The sequence below is a fragment of the Gregarina niphandrodes genome (genome assembly GCF_000223845.1).
Source record: "Gregarina niphandrodes unplaced genomic scaffold scaffold00011, whole genome shotgun sequence".
Lineage (NCBI taxonomy): Eukaryota > Apicomplexa > Conoidasida > Eugregarinorida > Gregarinidae > Gregarina > Gregarina niphandrodes.
Window position 1 is genome coordinate 171346 of NW_011645781.1, and position 26331 is coordinate 197676.

Genomic DNA, 26331 nt, shown 5'->3' on the forward strand with positions numbered 1-26331 from the left:
AGGGGAGGGGGGGTAAATGGGAAGCTCGCACCTGATCAAGCTCAATGTATTTGTCAGCAATAGCTCCGCAGTGTTCACATCTTTTTAACCTAATAGCTTGGTTTCCGTAGTCCCTGAACAGTCGCAGAACGTCTCGTCCGCACTCGACGCAAACAACCATTTTCACGGAGACAGGACCAATCGATATTCTTGGCTCTCTATTCGCTTTTTAATAAATCGGCAATGAGCGGCCGTAGCAGAGGGTACGGTAACCAGTATGGTGGTGACGATGGCGGCAGAGGTTATGGTGGGGGTCGTGGCGGAGGTCGCTACTCTGACAGCCGTGGAGGCGGAGCTGGAGGTCGCTATTCCGATAGCCGCGGAGGCGGAGGCGGAGGTCGCTATTCCGATAGCCGTGGAGGCGGAGCTGGAGGCCGCTATTCTGATAGCCGTGGAGGCGGAGCTGGCGGGTTTCGCAGAGGTGGAGGCGGCAGCGGCGACCGTCGCGGTCCTGCCCCCGTTCACGAGGTGTATGGTGCCACCCAAACGGCTACTAACCACTACGAGATTTTGCCACCCAAGAGCGAGATCCTCTTCCAAAAACATTTGGTCGAGTTGCAGCCGCTCTCGGAACTGCAGTACACAATGGAAGCCGATGCCAGAGTGGCCATTGTAGAAAGGGCTCTTGACAAGAACCATATCGATGTCGACTCTGTTCTTTACGACGATGACCGAATCCTTTATTATCCTGCTGACAAGGAGCCCATCCGTTTGGAAGTGCAGGTCTTGCATTCCAAGGTCGAATGGACGCTGTCGATTAGGCCCCAAGGAGACCCTTTGAACCTGTGCCGCGCTTTTACCAAGTATGCTGCCGGAGGCGGCATGGACGTTGTTCGTGAGGAGGAGCAGCTCTTTGACATCCTTATGAAGAAGGCAGCTGGTGCGGGCAACTACACAAAGAATAAGCGGGTCTTTTTGCCGAAGGACGACCCGGATGCCTTCATCGACTTACAAGACAGTCGTCAACAACTTAGTCTAGGCGCAATGAAGTTATGGAAGGGGCACTGCCAGACCCTCTCGGTGATTCAGAATGGCCAGACGAAAGTGCCTGAGGAGCGGACGCATCAAATCACGCTTTGTGTGAACGCCGCTTCGACCATGGGCCTTGAGCAGCAGTCCCTCGAGGAGTACATTCTGGTTTCTACGGGCATTCGCGTGACGGCTTCCGCAACTATCAATGACCGGAAGAAAGCGGAGATCCGGGAGTGCCTCAAGGGCTTGAAGCTTAACGCAACTCACTTGAATTACAGACCGTTCAAGGTGAAGGGTCTTAGTGATTTAACTGCCAATACGTATGAGTTCGAAGGGAAAGACGGAAAGTTGACCAACGTCACAAAATACTTTGCCGACACCTACAAGATAAAATTACGATACCCTAACGCTCCCCTGATGGAGAAGGTAGGGGGCAAGAAGGTTTACTACCCGGTGGAGGTGTTGGAAGTGTGCCAACAATCGGTGAACAGAATGGTGAACGAGGCGGTGAAGGCGAGAATTGGCGAGATCATGACCATGCCGCCGGGAGAAAGAATTAGGTACATCAACAATGTTGTATCCCGACACTTCGTTGAGAACCCAGTGCTCAAGCGATTTGGGATTGAACTAAGCAAGAAAGAAATGCTCGTTTCCGCACATGTCATTAGACCTCCGAACTTGTTGTATGGGGTGCGCGGCAAGAAGGGACAGACCATGGGCATTCAGGTGGGTCAAGGGAAGTGGAACATGTCCCAGAGCGCCTTCATTGAGCCGAGAAACGTGCAGCACTACGGCGTAATCATTTATAGCTGCAGAATCGACGACAATCTCGTCCAGGATTTCTTTGGCACCGTCAGCAGAGAATCGACCAAGTACAACATGCGATTGGCCCAAGCCCCCGAATTCAAGTGGGTTTGCAATGGACTATCTGACCTCCAGGCCAGAGCCGAGAAGCTTGGCAAACTTCTCAAGCAGAACCACCTGGATATTTTATTCGTGTTTATTCGCGAGAAACACACTGGTTTGTATGGGGACGTCAAGAGTTGTTTTGACGGAATGATTACAACGCAAGTTCTGACAGCGATGAAGACTCCCATCATCAACAGAAGAGACCGTGGCATGGAAGGACACATTGCTAACATCTTGAGCAAGGTGAACCAAAAACTCGGTGGCATTTGCCACAAGATCAACCATGCCGCCGTGGAGGTTCGGGCTGTGCAACAGATGCTAGGCAACAAGGGAGACACGGCCATCATGGCTCTTGCCTTCTCCAACCTTCGTGCACAAGCGCCGAGGCTGAAGGATGGAAAAAGTCTAATACCCGTTATTTCTGCTCTGGTTTGCTCTGTTGACCGAGACGGCGTGTCATACGTGCATACTGTACGGTGCGAAAACTCGGCAGGCAACTTTGATGTGTGTGGCAGACTTACCGAAATGGCCAAGGATGTTTTGGATGAGCGAGCAAGACTAGACGGCACAGGTCGGTGGCCAAAACGCATTATTTTCTTCAGAGATGGAGTCAGTGACGGAATGCTAAATGAGACAATTCAACAGGAAATTCGCGCAATCGCTTCCGCCTACAATGAGAAGTCGATCACTCCTCCAGTGGTCCTCTGCATAGCGGTTCGGCGCGCTCATCAGACGCGGTTCTTCGTTCCGAACTGTGCTAATGACGCTACCAACATGCCTCCTGGCACAGTCGTTTTCGACAACCTTTCCATCCCCTCTTCAGTCCCCAACTTCTACCTACTCTCCCAGGCTGGCATCAAGGGCACTTCGCACCCTGCTCGCTACATGGTCTACTGCGACACACTCAAGGACTTCGACGCGCAATTGCAGCAAATGAGCGCCAATGAACGCTTGATGTTCTACGCGCACTTCATCTACCAGGAAGCACACCTCTTCCAACGCGCACAAAGAGCTGTCAGCATGCCCGCTCCCGTCTACTACGCCTCCAACCTAGCTGAAAGAGGAGGCATTTGGAAGAAGGACGAGCTCCTGAAATACCTAGACCTTGTTTCCGGCAACGTCGGAGTCACTGCCGACGTAGGCGGCAGGATTGGGCAAATTGACCAACAGCTAAAAGAGAAGAGCCAAAGATGTAACATTGGTTTTTACAACTAAGTAACTAGCTAGATTAGCCCTTCAATGAAGTAAAATGGGGTTCGGGACAATAGGGTCAGGGACTTACTGGAAGTAGGTATTAATAACTACAGAAAATGCGAAGAGCAATGTCACCAGGCTGGGGTCAATAAGAACGCGGGGTTTGATGGGAAGACCACTCTCAAATTTTAATGTTCGCATCGGGCAAACTTGAAGTTCAGGACACCCCCTATGGCCGTGCCAGCTTAGTGTCAAATCTAAGGCAAATCAGCACAGTGTAATGAAAACTGGTAGGTTGGCCTATTCCCTGCATCCAGTAGGCATGCAGTTGCAATCGCTTTAGCGGTACTTGTCGGTCGGGCAGGAATCTCCTCGTTTATACATGGTAAGGAGACCAAGAACTCACCATATGTTTGCCCGTTTGTTTAGGCGCCCTCGTCTTTCTAGTTATGTCTGTGTTAGTTGTGCCCACCATGTACGCCTTAACGATCATGGTCAAAACCCAAGGAGCACTGTCTGACTTCTTCCCAAGCATCCTAACACTCTACAGATCCGGCCCTATTACCGGCTTCATGGTAGCGCACACTGTTCCCACCACGCCAGTGTTATGATTCACAAGCGGTTCGCTTCTTTCAGTCCTTTATCCTGACGTGGACCTTGGTCTACAATTTTTATTACATCTACTGAACCCCACAATAGCAAGGAAAACCATGCTAGTTCACAAGCCAAAAAGGACAAGCCCATCAAACTTAAGGCTCCTGCAAATTCTGTTGGCGTTTCGCGAAGATCGCAAACACTTGATCCATTGTGGGTTGCGCCACGGCGTACTCCTTAATTCCGACTTGCTCGCTCTCAGTTGAAAGGGCTGTGAAAATCTCACCAAGCTTGCTCGAATCCACCGGGATCGTGAAGTAAAGGCGAGATGCCACCTCTTCCGTCAGTACGCTGTCAGGATGCAGCTTGTTCTTCACCCATGCAACTACGGCATCACGGTCGCTTTGACGAAGCCTACCAGTGCCTCTCCAGTCCGCGGCAAGCTCCAATTCCAGTCTCAATCCCGTGCCGTAAGCATTCTTGATCGACAGGCATGTGTTCAGACACTGTAGCTGTCCATTCACCACAATTCCGACCTTGGTACACAGACTCTCAGCCTCCTCCATGGAGTGAGTAGTGATGATGATCGCACGCTGTTGACGCTCGGCCATTAGCATCTCCAACAATTTTCTTCTTCCTGCCGGGTCGATACCGGATGACGGCTCGTCCATGAGCACCACTCTTGGGTTACCCAAGAATGCCACGGCGATAGAGGCTCGTCTCTTGTTACCTCCTGAAAGCTCGTGAATTCTCTTGTGTTGGTGAGGTATCAGATCCAGTTTTTTCAGCAAATCGCCAGTCACTTTCACCCTTTCTTCGCGGGACAGGCCCTTGACTTTGGCAAACGTGTACAGGTTATCACTGACAGTCACATCTGGCCAAAGCGCGTCAAACTGGGGCACGAGTCCGATGTGTGCGTAAGCGTCTTGTGGGGTGGTGCTAACCGAGATACCACCCAGATATCCGTCACCTTCAGTCGGGGCATCAATGTGGGGATCACATGTCAGTAGGTTGATAGTAGTTGACTTTCCTGCACCGTTCGGACCGAGCAATCCCATCACCTCTCCACTCTTAACCCAGAAACTTGTTCCCTTTTGGGCCACAGTCACGTCGCCCGCCGAGGAAGTGGGCAGATACAGATGGTGAAGATTGTGGATCAATATCGCGGGCAGGTCCTTGGGCTGTTTCCCCAATCTGAGATTAGGGAAGTAGCGGGGAATGGGAGCGTTGGTCGTTTCCGCCTGCATTTGGGCGTTGTAAACGGTCATAATGTCATCCACCTCGGCTTCTGCTTGAAGCACATCTTGGTCCTTGGTGATCTGGAATTGAGCAGGAACCATAGCCTCACTAGCACCAGGCTGGCTCAAAACCTGCTGTCGGACATTGGTCCTCACCTCCTTCCATTGTTTCAAAGCCTTAACCGCATGCCGATTTGGTTTCTTTGCCGTGTACTCCCTCGCGTCAAGATAGATGATGAGAGCTCCGTAAACGACTGTCTGGAAGATAGCACCAAGGACGCACCAAACAACCTGGTTGTTCAGCGACAGGAATTCATCCAAACGGGCAGTTCGGCGCTCTTGCTCAGCTTGGTTCATAATCATGATAATAGTCATCATGGAGCCAAGCGGAATGTAAGGGGCAAGAGTGAACACGCAGATCTTGTGGATAATGCCAGAAAGATAACGTAGCGGGATGCCCCAGACGTAGAGCTTATAGTCATAGAACGTGGAGACAATATAAGCCGGTCCAAGGGAAAGGAGCATGGTGCTGAGCTGCATGAACACGCTATAGCTCCTGGAACTGGTCATGACGAAGGTGAAGAAGTATCCGTACACCAGCATTGCGGCGGCGTGTCCAAGCAAACATGCTTGAAGCATCCATAGGCTCCACGGATGGCGTGCGAATAGTGGTATGAATGACCCTACCACAAACGTTATGCTCGTATTAGTCAGCACCATCACCAGCCAGTTAATGATGAATGTCCCGATCCAGTACACAACAAACGGACATCCCATGACGATAAGCGAGTGCTTGGTCTTCATGTAGTTGTCGTACATGACTTGATGGCCGAACCGGGATGGCAAGAAGGACATACCCAGTGATAAGAGCGAGTGCAAAGCCCACGTCAGTGTGGTTATATATACCGGTATGTCCCTGTATGTGGGCGTCGATCGGAATTCGAATTCGTGTTGTCCGTTTTTGGATGGAAGTGCGTTATTGGCCACAGAGGTACCCAAACCATTGAGGAAAGCTGGGAATGAATGTGGAGCATATGGGTTCCACATATACCGAATTAGAACATCATCTGGATCTGTAGATACCGCGTCGAATGGAGTGTCATCATTCAAAGCGTGAGGATTCGGTTCAAATTGAATAGCAGCGGGATAGAAATTATCCCACACACCGAACATGTCAGCTTGTGTGCTTCGCCACACAAAGTTCCTAAGGATATTTCCCTCAGATCGCACCTTACCACTCCGCAGTTCGGGGGCGATATTGAAGGCGTACGGGTAGTCCTCTTCAATAACTGGAGCGTCGGGGCCGAACCGCTTCAGTTTGGTCGGCCTTCTTAGAAGATATTCCTTATTCGTTGTGGGCGTGACTTCGAAGTCCACGTCCAGCGAGCGCTCCGCAGACAGCTTGCTTGCTTCCAACAAGGCAGCTTGGCATTGCTTTCCAGAGATTTCGACTAGGTTCTCTGGAGCCATGCACGGGTGTAGAGGCATCAATTGGTGCTTGAAAGGCAATTGATCGATGAGTTTGAAGACCTTCTGCCGCCCCAAATTGGACAGTTCGCTGTCCACATAGTACGGAATGGTCTGGTTGATCAATTCAGGACTGTTCATGAAATACCTTTGAACCTTCACGTCAAATCCCAAATCCATTGAATGGGGGCCGTCACCCCGGCGTAAGAAGAGACCAAGCAAGAAGCATCCAGTAGGCAGTAGCACATCGAGGCAGAATGCCCGCAAGTTGTGGAACACTTGGGCGTACCTCAGATACGTAACGCCAATCAGTTGGTCGATTAGCGAACTGCCTTGCGGTCTCTGGAACCGTTGATTAGCCAGATTGGCAGCCCTGAAAGACAAATAAACATAGATAAAATATGGGATCTTACACTTCGTCGCTATCATTCATTCCCAAGTGAATGTCTTCTTCTGCGGCCTCATTTTCGCTTGGTAAAGGTAAGGCAGCGGATGACCGACGACGCCCGTGGACACCGAGTTCTTCTGTCTCTTCAAGCGGTTCATCTGTGTCTTGATTTTCCTCTCCCAGTCTAAAGAACACTTCTTCCAAAGTGGACATAGAAACGGCATAGTCCCTTATAGATAACGTGGATTTCTGGTCCTCCATCTCCATTAGAAGTGGGCCGAAATTAGGCAGCTCCGCGAGGGGCAACGCGAAAATCAGCACCCCGGCCACGAGAGATATAGATGCCCAAGTGCCGGCCTCCTTCTTCGTAAGAATTGGCTTGACCGATGGAACGTGGCTTCTAATCAAGTCTGTAATCTGCCTGACTGAGACATCTCTTTGGCTTGGGTCCAAATCACGTTCAAGCTGTACTTCCAGATAGTATCCGATTCCAAATTTACTTTTCAGGAACAGGGAGGATCCCAAGCACCTCAATTTTCCCGCCGCCATGACAGCCTTCCTATCCGCGAGAATATCAGCCTCCTCCATGTGATGCGTGGTTAGAATGATGCATCTACCCGTTTTCCTCTCTTCCTGGATCACTTTCCAAATGTCCTGTCTTCCAACGGGATCCACCCCAGAAGTCGGTTCATCAAGGAACACGACCGCTGGTTCGGCAAGCAGCGCCAGGGCCAACCACAAACGGCGCTTTTGACCGCCGGACAGCGTTCGCGGGTGCGTAAACATTTTCGACATGAGGCCGAAACGATCAATCAGGTCCAATACTCCGTTCCATGTTTTGGTGTCCGAATGTTCGTAATGAATCTCCTCACCCCTTACCTGGCGCATCTGGCGCTCCATTTGCATCTTCTGAACTTGTTCCATAACCTCTTCAGCATAGACCGAAGGATTCTGAAGTTTAAGCAGCGGCTCTCTCACTTCTATTCCCCGAAGACCTGCGAAGAAGCAAAGGTGTTCTATGCACAACAACTCCTCAAAAAAGATGTTGTGTTGAGGACACACCGAAATAGATTGCTGTACTTGCTTTGACTCCGTCCTAATGCTGTATCCATTTACCAAAGCGTCACCACCGTCAGCAACCAACATTCCAGTAAGAATTGATATGGTTGTAGTCTTGCCAGCGCCATTGTGGCCGAGAAGCGCAAATATCTCAGATCGATACACATCCAGGGATAAATTGTCGACGGCCCTCTTGACCTCACCGGCAGTAGTAAATTCCTTGACGAGACCTCGAATCTGGACAGCTCTTCCTTTTTCTTTAATTTGGGCAGGAACCGGCTCTGAAAAGCCAGCAATATCACCGATTGCATCGTCTGACGCGTCCATAGCCGGATGCGAGACCGGCGCGTCCGGCCCATAGCGCGCTCCCGTCATGTACTTCATCAGTTCCGTGATTGGCCAGTACCACGGCAAAGCAATACCAAATGAGCTGGCAAGAACCGTATCAAGGTACCACGCCAGCAACCAATATCCTAGAGAACCGCCAATGAGCGCAAGTGTATAGAATCCGATATTGCTATTCCGGAAATCGAACCAGTTGCTCAAGGTAAGCGGTTTCATTGGCAATGCCCGAATAATCTCGTCAATGCACAAAGAGAACGTGACTGGGGAGAAGAAGCAGAGCAAATTCTTGTAAATCTGTGGAGTGTCCCGCAGACTGCTCAGCATCAGACCAACGCCGTTCAAAACCACGTGGTACACCATTCCGGCAGCACTAGCGCCTTGCAAGGTATCGAAAAACACCGATACGAGGAATCCGGAAGTAAGCAAGGACAGCAGGTAGAAGTAAAAGAGAACTGCAATCACAAGATAATTGGACTCTCCAAACATATTGCACAATCTACACAAGATCATGGTAATTCCAGTGTAGAGAAGGTTCATGATGCAGGCAGTCAGCAGCCAAGAAACCCAGTGCTCCGCCGTGCCGAGTCCAAATATTTTCATCACCTCGTTTAATTTGGATTCCTTCTCCGCCACCACGTCATGAATGGATGATATGATAAACCGGGAAAATGCAAACATTATGAACAATGGCGTAGCCGCGGCTAATTGCGGATATTGTGTGTGCAACGCCACGTGTAGCGGAAAGTCTTCTGCAATTAGCGATACGCCAGGCAGTTCTAGCTTATTCATTAGAATCTGTCTGAATTTTGACGTAACCGGGAACTGTGGATCCAGCTCATATTCCGCCTTTGCCGCAATTACGCTGTGCATGAGCACGGTTTGCGCCAAAACAAAGGGGGATCGCAGATATTTCCCCGCCTCACACTGTCTGAATTCCGGATATAACCTGTCCAATTCCTCAGGGGCATATCTTTTCGACGTTTGTCGACAGGCGCCCCGCATTCCATCGACATGCAGCTCCAGCGGCACTTCGTCGTCCTTGAATGTCAGCGACACTGTGACATTGCCATCAGTCCTCTTGAGGTGACCGAATTCGATCCCGAACGCAATCCTTTCGTCCAAACGCATTCGCTCCGCAAGCGTACCATTGTTTTTATACAGTCTAATCGGCTGATTTCCTATCGTTCGTTCCCAGTGAGCCAAGAAGTGAACCATGACTCTTTCCAGTAATTCCGAGTCGACATCTGGATGGTTCGCAAAATATTTTGCCGGCGAAGCCCTTTGGGTTCCCGGGTCCAACGGCTCGTAGTCCTGCACGGTTGCCACTGTCAAGCCAATGGGATGATTGACCGGAAAGGATGGATGTGTGAAAAAGTTAATTGTTTGGGCCGATGGCTTGGGGGCCACCGGAGGGAACCATTCCGGACGGGCCGTAAGGAAGCGGAATGACCCCCAACCGAACCAAACAAAAATCTGAAAGAGCATCAGAAGCAGCTCGAGCTTTCTTCGCTTCCGGACAATCTGGTTTCGCCACAGCATCATCAGTATGCTTTTTTCGAATGATGGGGGTGGGACTTCACGCCCAACTTTCTGTTGCCGCAGCAGCGGAGCTCTTTGTTCCATGTTGCGCTCTCTAATTCTCCCCGCACACGTGTGCTAAATAAAATATTAGCGCGTTCGATCCGCCAATAATCCGAAAAATTGCGTGAATGTCCGATCTATTGAGATTAAGGGTGTACCTGGATAGCTCCGTGATTGATCATATCGATAAAACAATAGATCCCCGTTTGGGAGTATGGATATTTGTTGTAAAAGATTCATACCAAACTGTAGGCGATCTGTGGCCGACAATAATGGCTGATGGCTTTCCTGAGCTGGCCAAACTGGATGTAGGTGGCTCATTGTCGAATTTAACGCCTTGCAGATATCGGAAATAGAAATGCGGTCAACGAACTGCCGCCTGCCTCTGGAAGCCCCAGTAAAGGTATTACTTGACGCGCAGGAAATTACGTAAGCTACTACATCTAGCGAAAACCGAACTTTTGTGGCAGGATATGTCTGATAAGCAGTGGTGATGGCGACGCAGACCGGTGCGCTCATGCGAAGAGGCGCCGTCATCATTCCACTCCGCCGAAGCACCATACTCCATTATCAGTGCCATTTTCGGCGTCACCTGGCGACGAGAAGTCTACGGCTGACGCAGCCATTCAACGAATGCGGAAGCGATTTCGCAGAAAAGATGTTCCGGACTGGGCACTGAGCAAGTTGCCGGAGACGGTCTTGGTAAGCGACAAGGGGATTCCGCAGAGTGGCATTGAAGGAGTAACATGGAAAGTATCTGCATCCAAGATCGGGTGGCAAGCAAGGTTCAAAAATGAAAGGGCGATGTTTTCGTTGGACCAATATGAACACGCCGAAGCCCTTGAGCTGGCTAGAAAATGGTTACTGGATCAAAAAAGTCTAGAGAGGGACAACTCAGAAAGGTAAGGCAAAGTGACTGTGGGCCAAGAAGAAATTGTTGCTGCAGGGCCGTCAAAGACGAAGATAGCTGCGAGGAATCAGAGAGCTCATTCAGCGGAGATGGCACCAAAGAAAGATCACAAGTTCGCGGGGTCGCCCTCTGTAAAGGATCTTGGAAAGCGCGTTGGCGGGACTCAAATGGTCGACAACGCATGAAAACCTTCGGACCCGGTCTTCAGGACAAACTGGCGGCGGAAAAATTCATAAAGGAAGTTCGAGCCACACTCCAAGGGAAAAAGATGCAACCTATTTCTGTTCCAACTACGACCGATTTCAATATCCTGTAAGCCATAGCGAACCAGCTTTAATGCTCTATTCTCCAGGTCCTGTGCGTCCGAAGATTTCTTTCCGGAGACTTCTTCCTCCTCAAATGTCCTTTTGAAACAAGAGGATACAAAGGAGGTCCTGGCTAGTCTGTTGAACGGGTAGTTGAACGGGTAATCGAGGCAGGCCCGCAACTGCGCACGGTCGGGTACGTCGCGGGAATTGCAGCGTCAATGTAATGCTACAGCTCTGTCACGGCAGCTCTAGTCTTGTACTCACCGAAAGCCGGACTACTCCAAAGGGCTGCAACAAACAGAAGTGCCACAACAGATAGATAGATAGTTGTACCTTAAACGGATGGCTGTGTATTGAGAGGGGAAGGGCGGTTACGCATTTCTAGCACAGTTCTAACTCATCTGTACGTGAGATATGCCCCTAATGGAACGTGCAAAAAATTCCAGCGCTTGTGGGCACGGATCAGTCGCCAGTTATACAGGCTGTCCTGGCCTCGCCTTATGTCAGGGTAGGGCACTTCAGCCAGAGCCGATTTTTTGATGGAAAGCCAACCGTTGTGTCCAGATGGCGAACCAGGTGGGAAGTGCAGGCCCAAATCCTTGGAAAACCACCAAGCGTAGCCAGGCCTTCCTCCGTATGAGGGTTCTGTTTGCCCTTCGTGCAGCTTATTGACGGGCAAAACACTCCAGTACTTTTCGGACGGGTATGCCCAGGAGTCTGGATACTCTAGAGTCTTCGCGAACTTGGGCATCTCTTTGTTCCACTCGGTGATCTTGAGCATCTTGAAGCCATGTATTAATGCTTCTATATTTTCCGAGGTGTCATTGAATGCTCTCCATATGAACTCTGTTCTTTGCGGGTGCATATAGTCATCAGCATCGAAGAAGCAAACTATTTCTATGTCGTTGCTCGACTTCTCGGCGCCATAGACTCGATTGCTGCCGGCATAGTGAGTGCCGCCTCGCACGTAGACCTTAACGCGCGGAATGACGGACAGTGCCTCCTTTGTATCCGGAAGTACCTTCGTGATGTACCTCAGAGCGTCTTGAGGGGACCTGTGCTTCTTGTTCCCATCAGCCGAGAAATGGAACTTGGGCGGTTCGTGACTCGCAGCTAGAGTCTGGTCAGTCTCCTCCAAAGACATAGACTGTGTCCCACGTACCTGATCCACTATCCAAGAGAACAACGAGACCTCCTCTTCCTTTTCTTGCAAGTCCGCAGTAGCCCAAATGTTTTGGACATTAAGTCCCTTCGATGCGGTATCCAGCAAAAGGGTCCCATCCGCGTGCGACTCTGGTAGATTTCCAACCAGTATTGTCTCCTGAGGTAGCACCGTCTGATTCGCAATGCTGTTTAGTACTAGAGGTAGGAAATGGAAGTCTTCTGCATTGCAGGGGATCACAATGGCAATGGGTGCTACTGGTTTGGCGAAGGCCACCGCAGTCAAGCCAAGCCAGAGTTTTGCCAACATATCCCGCAAAAAATATGTGTTTTCCCAAACCCCCCCGCACGGGCGACTGCTCCGACTGGCCCTGCCGTTGCAGGTCCGAACCAGGCAAGATTAGTGGTCACCGCCAAGAAGGTCGCAACTGAGACTATTCATCACATGCCGCGACCGGAGGGACACATGCCGCGACCGGAGGGACCCACGAGTCTTACCCTATTCCATTTTTAAAAATACCCCCTCGCGGGTAGGCCGAGGTCCGTGCGCTAGTGCGTTGTGCGATTGACCCCAACTAAGTACGAATATGTCACGGTCGCTTCAAAGTCGAGCATGAAATCTGCCTTTGTAAAATCCCTGACGAAAAGTATCCTGAAGATAGCACTGACTAAGGCTGTCGGGATTCAAGCATCCGTCGTTCTCAGCAGCCACCACCTGGGCCTGCTCGATAAGCTGCTGAGCAACAGGGTCGTCTTCGTCATCCACCATTCGCTGATAAGTTTGGATGTCAAGGCCAGGTATAGAGCTAGACACGTGGGCAAATTCGTTCCAGCCGCAGTTGTCGGCAACAATGAGGTCGTGATCTTTGAGGAACGTTTTCCACTGGTTCGCAGTGGTGTTTTCGGCGTCCTCCAGCAGAACCGAGTTGGGATTCCTTTCCTGTATTGCTAGCACTCCGGAGGGTTCATGTAAGAGTTTTCTTAGTCGTACCAGCTGATATAGCTGGATAACCCGAACCAGCTTGTGCTCTATTCTTTCATTCATCATATATCGAATTCTGTCCACAGGATTCAAGGATACGGGCTGCGCGCAACAAATGTGGCATGGATAGTACTTACTTTTTCCAACAGGAGGTGCTGTGTTTCGCCCCAGGCCCTGAGCAGGTCCTGTACGGGTCGTGAGTCGTGGTTGGTGCCCATCATCCAGTTTGGCAAAAGGTCGGTGGCCGCATGTTCAGTGAGCAGTTGCTGAGGGGGGGGTGAGCCGTTGCTGAGGGATAGAGCAGCATAGGGGTACGGGGGCGAGCAAGCGATAAGATGGGGCTAACTTCGACGAGTTGACGTATGGAGGCCAGCATTTAAAATTCCGGATGGGTTGCACGTCGTGCAAGCCTGTGGCACAGAATGAGATGAAGGGGGGGGCGTTAGGGTCACCGCAGTCCACAGGCGCGACGGCGACGGAGTTGGCCGACATCAAGAAGAACTTAGCGCCGCTGTCTTGTGACAACGAAGCGGCCAAAACGGAGGGGAAGCCTCCGGCGTACCATGTGCGTCGCAGTATTGCGACTGCCAGAGTACACATTGGGAGCACCGAACAAGTTTACGAGAAGTACGAACTCTCGGACGAGATTCTGGGTACGGGCGTGTCAGGAATCGTGAGGATCGCCAGGGACCGCGTGACAGGGGTACGGTACGCCATCAAGACTTTGAGTCTCCAGAATATTTCGCCTAAGAAGGCGGCTATGTTGCACAATGAGGTCAATATATATCTGAAGCTGGACCATCCGAATATTGCGAAGTTGATCGAGGTTTTCGAGGACGACAAACGCATTTTCGTGGTAATGGAGTTGTGTACGGGGGGCGAGCTGTACGACCGTCTGGCTGCTAAAAAGCGTTATAGCGAGGCAGACGCTATCAAGGTGACTACGCAGATGTTAGAGGCCATCAACTACTGCCATGGTCACTCGATATGCCACCGGGACTTGAAGCTGGAGAATTGGGTGTACTCTAACATGAGTGAGGACGCGGAGCTCAAGCTTATTGACTTCGGATTTTCTCGCATTTTCTCACCTGTCGTACCTATGACAGCTATGCATGGCACCGTCTATTACGTGTCGCCCGAGGTCATGGACGGCTGCTACAGAGAGAAGTGTGATATCTGGAGTTTGGGTGTTATTGTGTATATGCTGCTTAGCGGCTCGCCTCCATTCAATGGGAACGTGGACTATCAGATCTTGATGAAGATCCGGAATGCACAGTATGACTTCAATAGTCCAGTCTGGAACACGATCTCACCGAGCGCTAAACGCTTCATTGAGCATTTGTTGGTTAAGGACCCCACGCAACGACCGAGCGCCAAGCAGGCGCTCCAACATCCATGGCTTCAAGACGCCCATACAGTCGACAACGAAATAAGTCTAGATGTCCTGCACTCAATCAAACAGTTTGCGGAAGCCAACACCCTGAAGCGAGCGGCAGCCAAACTGGTGGCTTATTCCTTCACCTCCCACGACGTTAAGGACCTACAACAAGAGTTCCGTAAACTGGATGACAACCAATCCGGTACCATAAGCATGACCGCCTTCGTCCAAGCAGTAACCTCGAAACTCAAAATATCTACAGAAGAAGCCGAGACTATATTCCACAGAATAGACCCAGACGATAGCAAAGAGGTCCAATACACGTCCTTCTTGGCAGCCACTCTTCATGCAAAGCTCACAACCGACGACCATTGGGTGAGAGAAGCTTTCGACTTACTCGACGCTGACCGATCCGGCCTCATTACGGTCAAAGACCTGCGGGATGTCCTAGGCGACACCTTTGGGCAAATTCCGGTGGAACAAATCATGAGCCAAGCAACTGCTCAAGGCACAGGATTAACATATGAAGCAGTACCAACCAACTCGTCCCAACACTATACTCTTCTCACCATCATTACTCACTACTTGTCCCACCATTACCTGTCCCATGTACACTTCTGGTTTCAGTTCCGGAGCTTAATAATGATAAATGACGAGTCTAAGCAAGACAATGGACCCGATCGGTTTCCTATAGAGTCTAGGGCTTCGGTAAGGTATGATGGTGATTTCTTGGTCATCTGCGCTATTGTAGTTCTCAAACGCAGTCGTGGAGCTACAATTGGGGGGCCAGAACAAATAGGGCCATTTTTTCCTATGAGGTTAGTATCGGGTGGTCGTGCTTATGCGTTGCGAGGTACAAGCACGGTTCGTTTGGTAAGGATTAGAACCACCATTCAAAGCAATTCAATGCATCGCAACCCCCCCCCCCGCGATACCGAAAGGCCAATGAGCGTCAATGCAGGAAACGGAAGATACGAATGACTTATGGGCCCTGTACAATTTGGTGGAACCTCACGACAAAGTATATGCCAGGACGTCCCGCAAAATCAAGAAAGAGAACTCCGATGGGGTTGTGACCGGAGTTACAGTGAAGAAGTTCAATCTAGAGATAGAAGTCACGGTAATATTCTCCCCACCCTCGCACGTCTTTCATCCCCTCTTAGATTACTACCTTGGGAACTAACCTTCTTTGTAGAAGGTTGACTACGCTCCTGATGACGCGTCCATAAGGATTGCAGGACAGGTTTTAACGGACTGTGAGGATATAAGTGTAAGGTTACACCCCCCAACCCACTCCGTCTCGGGTACTGCCCCTGTTGTCAATGCCCTTGTTGTCAATGCCCTGATGTGAATCGTTGGTTTTCTGACAGTTAGGACAATATCATACTATAGAGTTGGGCGTGAACGATACGGTTCGCTTGACCAAGATAGACTGGGATTACTCCGCTCGTAGAGTGCTGATTGAGGCAACAGACCCTAAGAAGTCGGCGGAGGTGGGGGCTGTGTTGATGGAATTGGGTGGTGCGAATTTGTATTTACTTTGTGGTTCCTTAATCAAGTCGTGTGGTCGGGTTCAGGGGAAGGTAGTGAAGGCGAACACGCGGAACGTTGCTTTCGGCAAGACGGATAAGGCCAAGTTGAAGTATTATGAAATGTTGGCGGCGGCATTGAATACCAGTTTTGACCTTACCAAAATCCGATGTATCATTTTGGCGGGGAAGCCGGAGGTCTATGACGACTTTTACGAGTGGTTGTTTGCGGAACAAAGAAAGGGGATAACCAAGGGACTCTTCATCCGTGCTGGATCGTCTGGATGTCAAGCCACCGACTTGGAAGGGTTACTGAGCAATGAGCAGGTGTCTCGAAAGCTCGCAGATACCAGAGCCGTGTGCGAATTCCAGGCTATTCAGAACTTTCATAAAATGAAAAATCAGGACCCACTCCGAGTGACCTACGGTCTAGCGGGAGTGTATACAGCGGGTAACCTTGGAGCCATTGACTCACTTATCATATCAGACCGCTTGTTCAAAAGCAGCAATTTAAAAGTACGGAAATACTTCTCAGAACTTGCCCAGCAGCTGGAACATCTCAAGGCAAAGATTATCATCGTGTCCTACCGAGGTATCGCTTCCCACAGCATTCAGGCTCTGTCAGATGTTGCCGCTGTCCTAAGGTACCCGGTTTACGAACTAGAGGAAGTAGATCTCAGTTGCGTTCCACGGGAACTGGTACCCTGATACTGTATCCCACTGTGCCCTGTATCCGGTCTGTGTTTTCCCACTATGTTTTTGGAATATTATCCCATTGTGCCCTTGGAATGCGTTCCCGAAATTACCTCCGTTGCTGTATTATGTCCAAAGGGGAAATCATTAAGATTGAGAGGCTGGGTTTGAACTTACGTGGAGGGTTGGGTGGCTGGTGCTTTCGGGCAACTTAACTTTTATAATGGCGGAAAAGTTTTATGGTCACAGTGCATTGAGGCGATGCTTACAGAACATAGTACCATGTTCACTGCTGGGTTCGGAGAAGCGGTTGTCGAGTATCGTGGAGTCGATTGAGGGGTTGGTGGAAACATCCCTACGGCATCCGAATAGTTCATTGGAAGTGATTTTAGGAGTGTTCGTTAGCACTACCAATGGGAAGCATGTGAAGCTGCCGATCCATGGTCCTGCACTGTTCCATTCGGATGACGAGGCATATTCTTCTGGACAAGTGGTCTTTCGGAGGAACATTCGGGCGGAAGTCATTAATGAATTGATACGGAATACTATGTCGATAGCGCAAGCCAGACAAGCGCAAGGGAAGAGTTGTCGCTTTCACATAAATGACTCCACTATCCGGCGACGAATATACGAGAGTGGAGCATATGAAGAGGGCCGTACGCGCGAAAACAGAGTGCTGGTTGACTCCTTACTGGTGTACAGACCAGGTACTCCGATTCAACTCAAATATGAGGTGGTTCAATACCAGAACACAGGACTGCTTGCGTCCAACCCTATAACACATCTCCCCTTGGCACCGAATGGTCACGGTTCAAATCCATCGGGTGTGGCGGATATGATCCCAGTAAAAGAGGAAGAGATTGAGAAGCTGGAGTTCACCTTCTCCGATGAAATTCTTAGTTGGCAATTAATTACCGAGGTAGTGAAATCTGAGGACAAGGAGGAGGACGCGGTCGGGCGAGCGTACCTGCGGCTGTCAGGACACAGCGGCCGGGTTTTATGCACGATTCGACAGCCGTTTCCCCGAGAATTTACGAGAGGAATGGCGGAGCTGTTTTATAACAATGCTGCCTTGGTTAGCGCCTTGGACACGAAGGAGATTTACCCACTGGACTCACAGAGTCTCTACTATCCGAACATTTTCGGAGACAGTGCAGCCGATGTCAAGAGGCACTATAACCTGAAGAAGATTGGAGCGGCTATGGAATCTGCTATTGAGATAGTACGTATAACAAATAACCACGCGAAGCGGTTGTTAATAGATGAGTACGTTGCCATGGGAGCGTCAATTCTTGACCTTGCCTGTGGTCATGGTCAAGATCTGTTTAAGGTTCTTGATAAGCAGCCCAAAATTTACATCGGAATAGATTTCTCTGCTCAAGAAATTCAAGAAGCCAGAAGGCGTCTACAGCGGCATGACTTCCGAGGGCAGCCTTTTAGGTTCCATGTGGGTAACATGTTGGTTCCGGACAGCTATGAGAAGTTTTTGGCGTCGCCGGAGACTGCTGCATTTGATGTGGTTAGTGTTCAGTTGGCTATTCATTATACGTTGTCCTCCGAGGCAAATGCGGAGGCCATCCTCCAAAGCATTAGCAATAAACTCAAGCCAGGAGGCATTTTCATTGGATCCTGTCCATCCTCATTCGCTGTAGCGGAACGGATGAGGAAAGACACGTTTGAAAGGGACGAAAACGGATGCTCCTTTGGAAACGAGGTCTACAGCGTTACCTTCGCACTCGAGGCCATGGCCGAATATCAACAGCAACCGAATGAAAAAATTGCCAACGTAGTGTTACCCGGCGATGGAGGTGCACCACCCTGGGTTACTGAACATCAGCAAACTGAACATATGAGGACCCAAATATCAATGGGAATGGGGCTCGAAGAAGACCGAAAGGGACATACCCTCATTGAATCAGATCCCACTTACTATATGGTCAATGAGAAGTGGGGCGTTCCATACCATTTCTGGCTGCTAGACCATATTGATGCCACTGAATTCGTCGTTCCTTGGCGGGCCTTCTGCAGGGTTGCGAGAAGGTGCAACCTCGTTTGCCTTCTCAGAAGGCCCTTTGATGAATACTGCAAGCTTATGCAAAATAAAGGACACCCCGATGCCGTCCGATTCCAACACCAATTTGACCAAGTAAGCCCCTCTTCCTGACCGAACTATCGCTATTTCAGATGAGACACAAAAGCAAAAACGCAGACAAACAGATGGAAGTTGTTTCGTTCTACCATGTATTCGCATTCCAAAAAAGGGCCGACAATGTTACAGATCCTAACCAGCTCGCTCTTCTTCCCCCCGCTCAAAGCCAAATCAACCAAACTCAGATGCTGAGCGCCTGAGAGCTTCAAAGGACTTGTAGACGATACTGGCATGTATCGAATGCGGAATGTAACTCGAAATATGTTCGCGCGCACACGTGTGCGGGCATAAATGGCACTCAAGGATCTTCCCTCCGCTCAGAAAATTGGCGCGGTTGTCATTTATGGCGCGGTTCTCGGTACTATTAGTCGGCTCTTTGGCGCATGGGAAGTTTTCAGGTCCCTGCTGCTTCGAGGAGGCCGATATTCGCATCTTTGCTCACCGGAACAAAGCAGCGTCAGTAGGGTCGAGTTTGTCCAGTGTGACGCGCAGTTCCAAGCGGTCAACGAGCTCTTCGGTACGTATATGATGACGGAAGGTATCGGATCGATAATAGCGGGGGTGCTTTTCGACCGCCTCGGCCCGCGTCTTTGTGGATTAATTGGCTCGGTAGGATTGAATTGACGGCATGTGTTATTTTATCAGATCCTGTGTGTGCTGCAATTTGAACTGCAGATCCACGACAGCCCTCTTTTTGATGGCATGACTGTTGCTGCGATTATTGGGGGCTTATCCGTGAATTTGGTGGCGTACCCGGCGATGGTTCTGGAGTGTATGTTTCCTGATAACGCTGCTCTGGCGGTTACGTATAGTGAGTATATTGATGCGCTATATTTCATTCCTTTAGCTGTCTGCCTGCAAGGATTATGTTCCCTTGTTCCTCCCCTTTTAATGAAGATATGGAGAGGCCTGCCTGACCTAACTTTCGAGTCTTATTGGCGATCGCTCATGATGTTCGCCGCGATCCCACTATGCGTTGTATATGTCCTGGCGTTACCGAAGTCTCGAGATGAAGAGGAACCAAAAGAAAAGACAGAAAAGCGCCCGTTGGTAAAGCAGGTGGAGGAACTCCTGGAAGCCATGGCTACTCCGGAATACGTATGTGTCGTGGTTTTGACCGGAATATTGATGCTCATGGGCGTATGGTACCAATCGGACATGGCCAGTTTAGTGGGCCCCACTATCGCAAGGGACATGGGTTGGTGGATGTGGACCGACGCATTCCTGGGTTTGGCCCAAGGAAAGCTCTGCGATAGCGTGGGAACTCCGATCATGATTCTTCTGCAACTCGTTTGCTACGGACTCATTTTCTTGGCGTCCTTATCGGGAGAGCATGCCGGGCAGTACGGGACTGTGTTCCTGTGGATCGCCACCATGTCCTACACGTACGGAATCAAGTACACGTTTGCGCAGGAATTTTTGGCGCCACATCTGCGCGGGACGCTGATTGGAGTGGCTGGCGTGACGTCCGGATTGTTCCTGTCGTTACTGAGGGTAATTAGCCGCACAGGGTCCCCGGAGTACTGGTGCATTATTTTCACGATGGTCTGCGGCTCACTGACTCCTGCCGCCATGTACCTCTGGTACCGGAAGGTGCAGCTCAAACAGAAGATCGACTAGCGTGCCAACTCTGGTACTCGAGGGATACGCTTGGAGCGGTATGGCGTCCTCGAAGTATTATCCTCGACGTGTCCCAAAGGGGCCGGAAATTCATGAGCTTCATTCCAGTGCCGAAGCTCTTCACGCCGTACCGAATCCGGGGGCTCGAGCTCGTAAACAAGGTAGTCGTGGCGCCGATGTGCACCTGGTTTGCGGACCCGGAGACGAACATGATAAACGACGCGCACTTGGTGCATTACGGATCCCTGAGTTTGGGAGGCGCGGGTTTGTTAATGTTCGAGGGCACTGCGGTGGAAAAACGCGGCTGCATTGCTGCGGGCGACGCGGGGCTGTGGAACGACGAGCAGGCGCATGCCTTGACCCGGCTGACTTCATTTGTGCACCACCAACAGAGTGCAAAGATCGGAATACAGCTGGCTCACGCCGGACGCAAGGCGCTGGTGAGGGACGTCTCAGTCGAGACGGCCGCGCCCAGCAGCGCGATCAGCAGCAGTGCGGTTGCTTATGACGTGGGTTGGCGGACGCCGGTGGCCATGACTAAGGCGGATATTGTCCAGATAACGGAGACGTTCGCGGCAGCCGCGAGGCGAGCGGTTGTTGCGGGTTTCGACTGGGTTGAGATCCACAACGCACACGGCTACCTGCTCAACCAGTTCACGAGCCCGCTGGTCAACTGCAGGACGGACGAGTACGGTGGTTCGTTGGAGAACCGCTGTCGGTTGAGTATAGAGGTCGTGCAGGCTGTGCGGCGCGCGATCCCAGAGAGCATGCCTTTGAGTGTGCGCATATCGTGCGTGGACTGGGTCGAAGGGGGTTGGCAGATGGAAGACTCGGTGTACCTCGCTCGTAGTTTGTGCGCGGCCGGAGTGGATCTTATCCACGTGAGCAGCGGCGGTGTTTCGCCGGGTCAGGTGATCGTGCACTCCTGGGACTATCAGTTGGTGTTGAGTGCGCAACTGCGGGCTGCAGCGTCCGTCAAGACGATTGCGGTGGGTGGGATTGCGAACGCGGAGGAAGCCAACGACGTTTTGGTAAATGAGGACGCTGATTTGGTCGCGGTGGGCAGAGAGCACCTAAAGGACCCCTACTGGACGCGGCACCAGGCGGCCGTGCTCGGCCTGCCGCACTGGTTCCCACCGTACCAGGCTCTCGCCTATCGAAAAAGGGCTCGAGTGCGCCGGGAGTGAGTGTGTGGGTTTTCCCACCAATGACTTGCGCCTTCCGTGGGTCGTCGTCTACCGTGTCGTCTAGTGCCGAGGGTGCCGCTCGCAAGACCAAGGACGCAGGCCGGCTGCTGTTCAATATGAAGACCTTCCGGGCGGATTGGGACATTGTCGGGGTTTCTCGCGGCAGCATGTCCTCGGAGACGGAAAGCACAGTCGCCGACGACGACTTGAAACTGCGGACGGACCTCTCTATGCCCCACGTCGAGAAGGTGTACGACGAGGACTTGCGCGGCTTCTGCTACGAGATTGCCGGGTCTAACGTCCATGTCGATTTGCCGATGGCCAAGAAAGTTTCTCCAAAACCCAGTTTGGAGATCCAAACCACGTATCTCTTGCTGCTGATGAAGCACGTGGGACGGGACTTCACCTTCGAGTGCGGCGTGAAAGACACCCAGTCGGTGGTCCGCCGCGCCCGTTTCTCAACCAGTTCTCCCCGCATTCGCAACTCTCAGTTCACACACAGCATTTTCCTGGAGACGCTGCCGGGGTGGCAGCTTTATTACATCGACTTCGTGGACTTAATGAAGACGTGCTTTGGCCAAGAGTTTCGGTGTCTGCAGTCGCTCTCGATCGGCTCAACTGTGCGCGTCAAAGCGGTCCTCTCCACGAGCCAGGATCCGCTGAGCTTCTCGCCTGCCGAACTTCTGTCGTCTCTGATGCTGAACCACTGGCCGGGCGGGGGCCACCCCGCGTTCACGCTGCTGGTGGGTGAGGCCCTTGTGTCCCGTCGGAAGGAGGTACAGCTGGAGGCGATCCAGACGCAGGCGTTGCACACACAGGTACCGCCTTGGGAGCGGGACTTGTCCGCTGCCATTGACTTTTGCGAGCCGCCGCCGCCGAAGGGGCTGGACACGCAGAGCGAAGATTTGTGGACTCCGAGTTTAGACGTTATTGAGGAAGACGTGGCGAAAAACACCGCGGACACGGAGGACGTGGAGAGTGTGGGAAGTGAGGGTGAAATCGGCAGCATCCGCGTGGAGGCAGGTGCCAAGGTGAACAGTCGAGAGAGTGCCGGGTGCCGAACCGCGCTGTGATTTATATGCCGAATTCCGCAGCCAACTGCGCTTCGAGTTCGTCTTCGGCGACCAAGTCGTCTTGGGCTGCGTTTTCTTTGGCGGTGCGTCTGCGCTTGTGCTTTTCCTCCAGCTTCTGTTTCTTGTCGGTCTCCAGCTTGTATCGCAGCCGCTTCAGACGTTCCTCGCGGGTTTCGGTGTCTTGATCGGCTTGCATCATCGAGACGACGCCTTCGAAGGTATTCATGTCGACTGGCTTTTCGTCGTCGTCGCTGGGGAAGTATTTGTGCTCGGTTTGGATTGGGCCAGCACCCTTTAGTTTAGCCGTGCCGTCGGCTCGAATGACGAGGCGCTTCTTCTTTAACGCCTGTTGGACGCGGGCGGAGTCCCGCCAGTCCCCTTGGGGCTCAGCTGGCAGGACGAGTGGTTCTGCGACGATCAGTTTCTCCCCGACGTCTTTCATGAGCTCTTCAGTGCCCATTTCCCTGAGCTCTTGCAGTTTATGTCGCCTTTTCTCGCGTCTAGTGAGTTTCGGCCGTTTTCCCTCCTCGTCTGAGGAGAGATGGTCTTCGCCGGTGGTCTCGTCTTTTGCTTTTTGCTTCTTCGCGGCAACTTTCTCCTTGAGTCTTTCGAGCTTCGTCTTGTTTTTGGTTTTGGGCGCCTGGGGTTGGACGCCACCGGAGAGTCGGTCTGTGTCGGAGTCATGGTCGGTGGTTTCGTCGGAGTCGCTGTCCTGGAGTTCTACACCGTTGGGAAGGGGTGGAGTGGAGATGAGTCCGAGGCTTGCGGCGAGTGCGGACCTGGCGCTGAGTAGGGCCTTGAGGTTGAAGATTCTTTTGTTCTTCATGATTGAGTAGGCCTTGATATAGGACTGGAAAGCCTTGATGGCGAGGTGCTTGATGGCGTCATCTCTGGCGCAGTGGGTCCTGAGTAGTGGTTTGATATCTTTGGCGAATTGTTTGTTCACGAGTATTTCTTCAAGTTGTATACCGCTTAAGGTAATCCGGCGAATAACCTCTACCTCCGAAGGGGCCACGAAGAGGATAGACTTACCGGAGTTGCTAAGGCCTCTGGCAGTTCGGCCCGCTCTGTGAGTGTACGTCTCTAAGTCCGGCGGGCAATCGAACTGGATGACGTAATTCACTCCAGCAAAGTCCAGACCTCTTCCGAGTAAGTCTGTAGTGATGAGTGTCATTGCAGCTTGTCTTTGCGAAAATTCCTCGTACATTGCCAGTCGTTTGCCTTGGTCTTGTCCTCCGTGTAGTTCGATAATACGTGCACCCGTCTTGATCGCCCGCAGGGTCTCATACAGGAAGCGTACCTGCTTGATGGTGCTGCAGAAGACCAAAATTTTCTGTTTGAATTCTCGGGTAAGCAAGGATGCCAGTACATTGACCTTTTCCTGGAAGGGCACCTTAACATAACAATGGGACAGATTCTTGGCCTTTAAAGTGCTCGTGCCAAGTTTGCCTTCGAAATTCTCAGTTATCATTTCTGTTTCTCCTTCTCTACAAAACTTCTGACCTAGAACCCTAACTGCACCGCGCATAGTAGCCGAGAAGAACAGATTCTGGCGCTCCGTTTTGCTTGGCAGGGCTTCCAGAATCTTCTGAGTCGTTTCCGAGAACCCCATTTCTATAAGCTTGTCCGCCTCATCCAAGACCAAAAATTTGACATTCTGAACCCGAAGCAAATGGCTTTCGTCCAAATGGCATAATATTCGTCCTGGAGTTCCTATCAGGATTCCGACAGAGCCGATACGATTCTGTTCTTTACTGATATGTTTGCCTCCAAACACGCACATTGCCGATACCCCATCATGCCTTTTAAAAGTAGCAATCACGTCAAATATTTGCATCGCTAGCTCCCTAGTAGGGGTGATAATCATAGCATATAAACCGTCTGCCTTATCCCAAGTCTCACGGACCATACCTTCCAAAATAGGAATAACAAAGCACAATGTTTTCCCACCTCCTGTTGCAGCCTCTCCAATCACATCTCGTCCAGCAAGGATGTGAGGTATCGTCAAAAACTGGATCTTGGTCATAGTGTTGTATCTCGACAATCCTTCTAGAGTTCTCATTGATATTGGTAGCTCGAAAAATGAGTAGACTGTCTCAATGCTTCCATTCTCCGGCAAGGTGGCTTTCACCGCTCCCTTTGGGGTCTCGCAATAACACACAGGCGGTACCCACTTTTCACCCGACCCAGGCAACTCTATTGCTAACCTGTCATTCAATTCATCTTCTTCATCTCTGTTCCTCAGGCGGCGCTCCTTTGTATCCCGAGGCCGCATATTATTTAATTATCACCGGTCCGTCTCTCTTCGTCGAATCCTCCCACCCGGCAAATTTCACAAAAGGATTCGACTCCGTCCTGAACCTTGTTGGGGTGCTACATTCAGCACTTACTGATCCGTGAACTCCCTGAGTTCTTATCGCTTCTTGGTCCGGCACACATCGGCTTTAGGACAACCCTTCAGGAAGTAAACATGCTTCGTACCTGTAGTCACCGTCTTCTCCTTACCGAACAGATGGCAACCATGTCTTTACTACCGAGATAGATGGCAACCGATAAACGCCTGATTTTCATGACAAGAGAAGTTTTCTGAGCATAAAGCTGACAAAAGAATCTAGAGACGTTGCCAAACGGTTGAAAAGACGATGCCTGGACGATCACGGTGCGTGCGTCGTCCGTGATGCGTCCGTGATGCGTCCGTGATGCCGACAGCAAATAGTAGCGTGTTCAGCTACCGATCTATCCGCCTTCTCTCCGTTTACATCCTTGCCGTACAAAAGACCGAGTTTGAGACACATGTTTTTGAGATCGCATCCAAAGAGAGTTCCGTTAGGCTGTTGAAACACTTGGCGTAAGTTTTTTTTCCTTCAAGACAACGTACAACCCTTCGGTAAGTAAATCTGTTTCGTACACTTCGTCAGTCCCACTTGCATATCTCAGCTTCCTTCCCTTTGCACAGAACAGTTCACACCCTCTATAGTACCATCGAAAACGGCTGAGCGACATGGCACTAAGTTGTTCTGGGCCGATTACTATTTCCTTCAACGGCCTTTTTATCGTTGAGGCTTCTTTCACCGTTAGTCTTATTACCGGTTGTCTTCAAACCAGTGCTCTTCTTCCAACCAATGTCAGTTCTACTGAGGTCGGTTTGTTTCTCGAGGGTCGGTATACTGAGGTCGGTTTGTTTCTCGAGGGTCGGTATACTATTCTGCATACATTCATCAAATTCCGCGCGAGTCAGTTTGGAATTCCTGCAATGAACCCGCAGGTCATTCCTTCTTAAGGAATACGCAGGCACAGACCATACAGAATCTAGCCTCTTGATCTTAGGCGGCATCCGTCGCAGATCCTCAAAGTTTACCACATAGTAACTTTGGTTTAGTATCAGGTCCTGTAACTCTTCATAATATTGCCCGTCTAAAACACCAAAGATTCCAGCTGGACATATGACAGTGCCAGCAATCAACGATTTCTTGCTGGCACATTCAACAGCAACCGAGATACAACCTTTCATCTAAATTAAATGGCCCCCGATCCATACATCACATACGACCCATA

The 26331-nt window shown here is 51.0% G+C and overlaps 13 protein-coding genes across 13 annotated transcripts; 8 read left to right on the plus strand and 5 right to left on the minus strand.

The window, feature by feature from the left end:
* Positions 1–222: 222 nt before the first annotated feature.
* On the plus strand, positions 223–3135 carry GNI_068430 (piwi domain protein; the record flags this gene model as incomplete). Its single annotated transcript, XM_011131917.1, has 1 exon — positions 223–3135. The coding sequence occupies one exon, from the start codon at positions 223–225 to the stop codon at positions 3133–3135; it is 2913 nt and encodes a 970-aa protein (XP_011130219.1).
* A 728-nt stretch (positions 3136–3863) lies between these two features.
* Positions 3864–9420, minus strand: GNI_068440 (ABC transporter; the record flags this gene model as incomplete). Its single annotated transcript, XM_011131918.1, has 2 exons — positions 3864–6786; positions 6827–9420. 2 exons carry the CDS (start codon positions 9418–9420, stop codon positions 3864–3866), a joined length of 5517 nt encoding a protein of 1838 aa, XP_011130220.1.
* A 494-nt stretch (positions 9421–9914) lies between these two features.
* On the plus strand, positions 9915–11154 carry GNI_068450 (hypothetical protein; the record flags this gene model as incomplete). The annotated part of the gene is made up of 5 exons (XM_011131919.1): positions 9915–10034; positions 10130–10215; positions 10257–10688; positions 10733–11008; positions 11049–11154. The coding sequence occupies 5 exons, from the start codon at positions 9915–9917 to the stop codon at positions 11152–11154; spliced, it is 1020 nt and encodes a 339-aa protein (XP_011130221.1).
* A 247-nt stretch (positions 11155–11401) lies between these two features.
* GNI_068460 (putative glycosyltransferase group 2 family protein) lies at positions 11402–12475 on the minus strand (the record flags this gene model as incomplete). The annotated part of the gene is made up of 1 exon (XM_011131920.1): positions 11402–12475. The coding sequence occupies one exon, from the start codon at positions 12473–12475 to the stop codon at positions 11402–11404; it is 1074 nt and encodes a 357-aa protein (XP_011130222.1).
* A 291-nt stretch (positions 12476–12766) lies between these two features.
* Positions 12767–13213, minus strand: GNI_068470 (hypothetical protein; the record flags this gene model as incomplete). The annotated part of the gene is made up of 1 exon (XM_011131921.1): positions 12767–13213. The coding sequence occupies one exon, from the start codon at positions 13211–13213 to the stop codon at positions 12767–12769; it is 447 nt and encodes a 148-aa protein (XP_011130223.1).
* Positions 13214–13535: 322 nt separating this feature from the next.
* GNI_068480 (protein kinase domain protein) lies at positions 13536–15324 on the plus strand (the record flags this gene model as incomplete). Its single annotated transcript, XM_011131922.1, has 2 exons — positions 13536–15233; positions 15277–15324. 2 exons carry the CDS (start codon positions 13536–13538, stop codon positions 15322–15324), a joined length of 1746 nt encoding a protein of 581 aa, XP_011130224.1.
* Positions 15325–15480: 156 nt separating this feature from the next.
* Positions 15481–16762, plus strand: GNI_068490 (putative pelota protein; the record flags this gene model as incomplete). The annotated part of the gene is made up of 3 exons (XM_011131923.1): positions 15481–15645; positions 15721–15795; positions 15896–16762. The coding sequence occupies 3 exons, from the start codon at positions 15481–15483 to the stop codon at positions 16760–16762; spliced, it is 1107 nt and encodes a 368-aa protein (XP_011130225.1).
* A 208-nt stretch (positions 16763–16970) lies between these two features.
* On the plus strand, positions 16971–19096 carry GNI_068500 (mRNA capping enzyme, large subunit; the record flags this gene model as incomplete). The annotated part of the gene is made up of 2 exons (XM_011131924.1): positions 16971–18893; positions 18932–19096. The coding sequence occupies 2 exons, from the start codon at positions 16971–16973 to the stop codon at positions 19094–19096; spliced, it is 2088 nt and encodes a 695-aa protein (XP_011130226.1).
* Positions 19097–19239: 143 nt separating this feature from the next.
* Positions 19240–20516, plus strand: GNI_068510 (putative transmembrane protein; the record flags this gene model as incomplete). Its single annotated transcript, XM_011131925.1, has 2 exons — positions 19240–19356; positions 19542–20516. The coding sequence occupies 2 exons, from the start codon at positions 19240–19242 to the stop codon at positions 20514–20516; spliced, it is 1092 nt and encodes a 363-aa protein (XP_011130227.1).
* Positions 20517–20608: 92 nt separating this feature from the next.
* GNI_068520 (FMN oxidoreductase) lies at positions 20609–21703 on the plus strand (the record flags this gene model as incomplete). The annotated part of the gene is made up of 1 exon (XM_011131926.1): positions 20609–21703. The coding sequence occupies one exon, from the start codon at positions 20609–20611 to the stop codon at positions 21701–21703; it is 1095 nt and encodes a 364-aa protein (XP_011130228.1).
* Positions 21704–21870: 167 nt separating this feature from the next.
* Positions 21871–22776, plus strand: GNI_068530 (hypothetical protein; the record flags this gene model as incomplete). The annotated part of the gene is made up of 1 exon (XM_011131927.1): positions 21871–22776. The coding sequence occupies one exon, from the start codon at positions 21871–21873 to the stop codon at positions 22774–22776; it is 906 nt and encodes a 301-aa protein (XP_011130229.1).
* Position 22777: 1 nt separating this feature from the next.
* GNI_068540 (RNA helicase) lies at positions 22778–25051 on the minus strand (the record flags this gene model as incomplete). The annotated part of the gene is made up of 1 exon (XM_011131928.1): positions 22778–25051. The coding sequence occupies one exon, from the start codon at positions 25049–25051 to the stop codon at positions 22778–22780; it is 2274 nt and encodes a 757-aa protein (XP_011130230.1).
* Positions 25052–25783: 732 nt separating this feature from the next.
* On the minus strand, positions 25784–26287 carry GNI_068550 (hypothetical protein; the record flags this gene model as incomplete). The annotated part of the gene is made up of 1 exon (XM_011131929.1): positions 25784–26287. The coding sequence occupies one exon, from the start codon at positions 26285–26287 to the stop codon at positions 25784–25786; it is 504 nt and encodes a 167-aa protein (XP_011130231.1).
* Positions 26288–26331: the final 44 nt, after the last annotated feature.